The sequence below is a fragment of the Paralichthys olivaceus genome, chromosome 3 (genome assembly GCF_024713975.1).
Source record: "Paralichthys olivaceus isolate ysfri-2021 chromosome 3, ASM2471397v2, whole genome shotgun sequence".
Lineage (NCBI taxonomy): Eukaryota > Metazoa > Chordata > Actinopteri > Pleuronectiformes > Paralichthyidae > Paralichthys > Paralichthys olivaceus.
In genome coordinates this window covers 15,435,973-15,440,775 of record NC_091095.1, presented here as the reverse complement: position 1 = coordinate 15,440,775, position 4,803 = coordinate 15,435,973, and the positions used below count along the sequence as shown (strand labels likewise).

At 44.4% G+C, this 4,803-nt stretch overlaps 2 protein-coding genes across 2 annotated transcripts; both read right to left on the bottom strand.

Moving 5' to 3' along the window:
- Nucleotides 1-84: 84 nt before the first annotated feature.
- Nucleotides 85-1,814, bottom strand: LOC138407206 (homeodomain-interacting protein kinase 1-like). Its single transcript, XM_069522163.1, has 7 exons — nt 1,673-1,814; nt 1,350-1,540; nt 1,036-1,227; nt 733-914; nt 508-631; nt 309-418; nt 85-225 (listed from the first exon to the last, which is right to left on the bottom strand). The coding sequence occupies exons 1-6, from the start codon at nt 1,740-1,742 to the stop codon at nt 311-313; spliced, it is 867 nt and encodes a 288-aa protein (XP_069378264.1). The 5' UTR covers nt 1,743-1,814; the 3' UTR covers nt 85-225; nt 309-310.
- LOC138407204 (homeodomain-interacting protein kinase 3-like) lies at nt 1,678-4,699 on the bottom strand. Its single transcript, XM_069522159.1, has 9 exons — nt 4,539-4,699; nt 3,707-3,897; nt 3,393-3,584; nt 3,090-3,271; nt 2,865-2,988; nt 2,656-2,775; nt 2,469-2,558; nt 2,207-2,361; nt 1,678-2,109 (listed from the first exon to the last, which is right to left on the bottom strand). Exons 1-9 carry the CDS (start codon nt 4,579-4,581, stop codon nt 1,749-1,751), a joined length of 1,458 nt encoding a protein of 485 aa, XP_069378260.1. The 5' UTR covers nt 4,582-4,699; the 3' UTR covers nt 1,678-1,748.
- Nucleotides 4,700-4,803: the final 104 nt, after the last annotated feature.

The window sequence follows — 4,803 nt, the reverse complement described above, 5'->3', positions numbered from 1 at the left end:
CAGCAAATCCTAAGAGAGACACAAACTCTGTGTGGTCCTCCATCTCCGTGGCCCCTGATGATCCAGATCCCAATTGACAGATAAATAACTGGTACAGATCCAGTCTTTACTTGTACAACACAGGAGAGTACTCACATCAATCAGGTCACTTAGAGAGCTCGGCAGACTTACAAATCTGCCGTTCTCTGTCTTCACCTTGGTGGCAGCTGTGAATTCTTCTGTGGTCTGAAGGAACAAAAGAAAATAAGATAATAACATGGCAGTATGATTTACACAATTCTCAACAAAGAAGAACATGGTTACTCTACCATCAGTCTCCATGAAGAAGCACCTTCAACCTCCTCTTCAATAAAGAACCGCTGGCTGTACGGAGCAGCTTGTCCTGTGGCTGGCCCAGCAGTGTAACTATGCACTTCATCTGCAGACAGAATATACATTATGAGAATCTCATCCACTTACATTCTCTATGAATATGAAAAATAAATAAAAGATTGTGATGATGTCTACCATTTGATATTCGCAGTCAATGTCAAACAGGTGTTCAGCCAGGTAGAGGAACGCCAAAGTGCACCCGACCCCCCACACATCAACGGCCTCTGAAAATGGAAGGCCAAGAGAGATTTCTGGAGCCCTGAGAAGGAAAGACATGAGACAAAGATGAAAAATCTGTTGAAACATTTCAGGGCAAAGAAAATAATGTGGCTAAACATTTACTGTGCACAATGAACTCACCTGTACCCATACGGCTGGATGTACATCCCCACTTTGACTTTGGAAGCTATCAAGGCACAGCCAAACTCAATCAGCTTGACCCTGAGTGGCTGATCCTGCATATTGATGAACATTATGTTGTCGGGTTTGATGTCCGCATGCAGGACACCAAGAACCTTCAGGGCGTCCAGGGCCACCAAGAGCTGCAGAGACAGAAATATAATTTTTTTTCCATGTCCTGTTGTTGGGTGTGAGGTTTATGATTTGCGGATCTCTCTAAGGAAAGAGCGTTGGTTTCATGATGCATTGATTGCAGCTACATACCTGCTTGGCAACTGGGCGGATCTCATATAGAGGAAGGGGCTGGCAGTCCCGCTGCAATATCAGGTCAAAGAGACTTAAGTCCAGCCTCTCAAATACCAAACAGGTCTTTTCCATGTGCTGGAACTCTTCATAGAACCTGACCATGTTGGTGCGATCTACATCCAGGCCCCTGGTGAGGTTCAACATGGTAACCTGGAGAGAAAAGAGGAGGCATGATAAGACAAAACTATCAACAGTTTGTGATCAGCTACATGTTCAGATGGAGCAGACAACACTTGAGCACAGGAACATAAACAAAGAATTCAGTACCATACCTCATGCTTAGTGCCCTGGGCGGACTTTGTGTCTTTCTTTAGAATTTTTACAGCCACCTCCTCATCTGTCGAGAGGTTTCGGGATGCTATGTTTTTTTCGAAGGTGCCTTCCCCAATAAAGTCCAGGACTAAATAGGAAGTAGAGCTGCTCTGAAGCACATCGCCGACCTCAATGTCAGGTGTCTGTGCAACTGTGGAGAGAGATGGTGGACACAAAATATGAGACCTGAGTGTTTTCAGTGTCAGTCAATGCAGTATGGACAAACGCAATACTAAACCAGGAGTGACATAAATTTGGGAGGAGTAGCGGGAAGAAAATTTACGGAAGCGGAACGATAATATAAGTGCCAATGCATTGCACTGGACGGGGCGCCCAGCTGGCAAGGCACCCATAATAATTCAGTCCTCCACTTTTGGGCGGCAGCAGCTTGTGAGGTATAAGAAGAATTTCCAGATTCTTCTCAGCAGCTTTCTGTAGCCGCGCAAGGAGGCTGTGGCTGCAGAGGGGACATCTACAGCCTCTTCCGTACACCAGGGAGAGACTTCCTCAATGGAAGGTGATGACCTGGTGGTGTCTCTGGACAGTAAGGCAGGAGAGGTCACTGGTGTCATTGGCTGCAGTGGAAGACATGATGGCACTGTGCAGTGAAGATTCTTGACAGAATCCCCGGAGACTTTGTCGTAGCCACTGTCTGTGGTTAGACAGTGGACGCTGTCCTCAGTTGGGCAGACCCTCATTTCAGTTTGAGAGGTGGTCGGACTGGATGAGGGAAGACAATCAAATAGTTAATCAGTCATTGTCCATCCAACCTGATGTGTTTTTTAGTTCCAGTGTGAAACAACATGTGGTCGCTTACCATTCTCCCCTGTCGACGTCCTCTCTCAGGTTGCTCATGATGAAGGGCTTCTGCAGAGCTTGATGAGGAGAGATCCTCTCATCCCCGTCAACATTCAGCAACTCTGCTAAGAGAGACACAAACTCTGTGTGGTCCTCCATCTCCGTGGCCTCTGACTTTGATTTGAAAACAGGTTTCAGGTCAGATAATCCAGATCCCAATTGACAGATAAATAACTGGTACAGATCCAGTCTTTACTTGTACAACACAGGAGAGTACTCACATCAATCAGGTCGCTCAGAGAGCTCGGCAGACTTACAAATCTGCTGTTCTCTGTCTTCACCTTGGTGGCAGCTGTGAATTCTTCTGCGGTCTGAAGGAACAAAAAGAAAATAAGATAAGAACAGGGCAGTATGATTTAAAAATGCTACAACACAATCCTCAAACAAAGAAGAACATGGTTACTCTACCATCAGTCTCCATGAAGAAGCACCTTCAACCTCCTCTTCAATAAAGAACCGCTGGCTGTACTTGCCAGCATGGAGCAGCTTGTCCTGTGGCTGGCCCAGCAGTGTAACTATGCTCTTGATCTGCAGACAGAATACACATTATGAGAATCTCATCCACTTACATTCTCTATGAATATGAAAAATAAATAAAAGATTGTGATGATGTTTACCATTTGATATTCGCAGTCAATGTCGAACAGGTGTTCAGCCAGGTAGAGGAACGCCAAAGTGCACCCGACCCCCCACACATCGACGGCCTCTGAAAATGGAAGGCCAAGAGAGATTTCTGGAGCCCTGAGAAGGAAAGACATGAGACAAAGATGAAAAATCTGTTGAAACATTTTAGGGCAGAGAAAATAATGTGGCTAAACAGATACTGTGCACAATGAACCCACCTGTACCCATACGGCTGGATGTACATCCCCACTTTGACTTTGGAAGCTATCAAGGCGCAGCCAAAGTCAATCAGCTTGACCCTGAGTGGCTGATTCTGCATATTGATGAACATTATGTTGTCGGGTTTGATGTCCGCATGCAGGACACCAAGAACCTTCAGGGCGTCCAGGGCCACCAAGAGCTGCAGAGACAGAAATATATATTTTTTTCCATGTCCTGTTGTTGGGTGTGAGGTTTAGGATTTGGGGATCTCTCTAACAAAAGAGTGTTGGTTTCATGATGCATTGATCGCAGCTACATACCTGTTTGGCAACTGGGCGGATCTCATATAGAGGAAGGGGCTGGCAGTCCCGCTGCAATATCAGGTCAAAGAGACTTAAGTCCAGCCTCTCAAATACCAAACAGGTCTTTTCCATGTGCTGGAACTCTTCATAGAACCTGACCATGTTGGTGCGATCTACATCCAGGCCCCTGATGAGGTTCAACATGGCAACCTGGAGAGAAAAGAGGAGGCATGATAAGACAAAACTATCAACAGTTTGTGATCAGCTACATGTTCAGATGGAGCAGACAACACTTGAGCACAGGAACATAAACAAAGAATTCAGTACCATACCTCATGCTTAGTGCCCTTGGTGGACTTTGTGTCTTTCTTTAGAATTTTTACAGCCACCTCCTCATCTGTGGAGAGGTTTCGGGATGCTGTGATTTTGCCAAAGGTGCCTTCCCCTATAAAGTCCAGGACTAAATAAGAGGTAGAGCTGCTCCGAAGCACATCGCAGACCGCAATGTCAGGTGTCTTTGCAACTGTTGAGAGAGATGGTGGACACAAAATATGAGACCTGGGTGTTTTCAGTGTCAGTCAATGCAGTATGGGTAAACGCAATACTAAACCAGGAGTGACATAAATTTGTATTTCTGCAGCAGTCATTTTAAGACAGACAAGATGATGTTGATGTGATAGAACAGCAAAAAAATAATTGGATTCAAGTAACAAACAACGAATTGCTCTTTCTTGGACATAAAGTAAGTGCAGAAGGTGACACATAGCTGCTTTTGTGTGCTAATGTGCATTTAAAGGGATAGTTCAAAAGTTAAAAATGCACTCATTATCTACTCACTACTATGCAGATGGAGGGGTAGGTGAAGTGTTTAACTTAACAAAACACTTTTGGAGTTTCAAGGGTAAACAGTTTTGCAGCCAAATCCAAAACAATTGAAGTAATTGATCGATTTTTCAAATGTAAACAAACATCAGAAAAATCCTAACATGCGTCCAATGCTAGCAGAAGTAGCTGGTCTCTGATATTCTACTCTTCACACGCACACATCGGAAACAACGCACACAAGCTCTTAACCAAGGGCACACAGGTTGCATGTTAAAATCAGTGTTCTTCTGCTAGCATTGTTACTTTTGCTTATAGATACTCCTGTTTTCAGAGTCTTACCTGAGGCCGCAGATGAATCTCCTGGAGGTCCCCTCGATGACATGATGTAAAGTTAAATATTGTAGCTCAGAAATGTAGCGCAGAAGACTGTGAATCGATCTGAGATTGTGAATCTGATGATACGATCTTGTTTGTGCATGCTTCTCTGACTGCAAGTACTGACCACTTTACATCAAAGCAGTGCTTTGATGTAAAAAGCACTGCTTTGATGTAAAGTTCCAAAATGAGCATCCTTTGTTGTCATGTGTTTTTTTAAATTCAAATA

What these genes read in the sequence shown, in the direction of transcription:
- LOC138407206 (XM_069522163.1), bottom strand. Translation starts at nt 1,742, where the DNA reads ATGGGTGCCTTGCCAGCTGGGCGCCCCGTCCAGTGCAATGCATTGGCA. An exon ending in TATATTATCGTTCCGCTTCC is followed by an intron (nt 1,541 to 1,672) that starts GTAAATTTTCTT and finishes CTCTCTCCACAG; the next exon opens with TTGCACAGACACCTGACATT. An exon ending in ATCCAGCCGTATGGGTACAG is followed by an intron (nt 632 to 732) that starts GTGAGTTCATTG and finishes TTTCCTTCTCAG; the next exon opens with GGCTCCAGAAATCTCTCTTG.
- LOC138407204 (XM_069522159.1), bottom strand. Translation starts at nt 4,581, where the DNA reads ATGTCATCGAGGGGACCTCCAGGAGATTCATCTGCGGCCTCAG. An exon ending in AGATTCATCTGCGGCCTCAG is followed by an intron (nt 3,898 to 4,538) that starts GTAAGACTCTGA and finishes CTCTCTCAACAG; the next exon opens with TTGCAAAGACACCTGACATT. An exon ending in CTCTGAGCGACCTGATTGAT is followed by an intron (nt 2,362 to 2,468) that starts GTGAGTACTCTC and finishes TTCAAATCAAAG; the next exon opens with TCAGAGGCCACGGAGATGGA.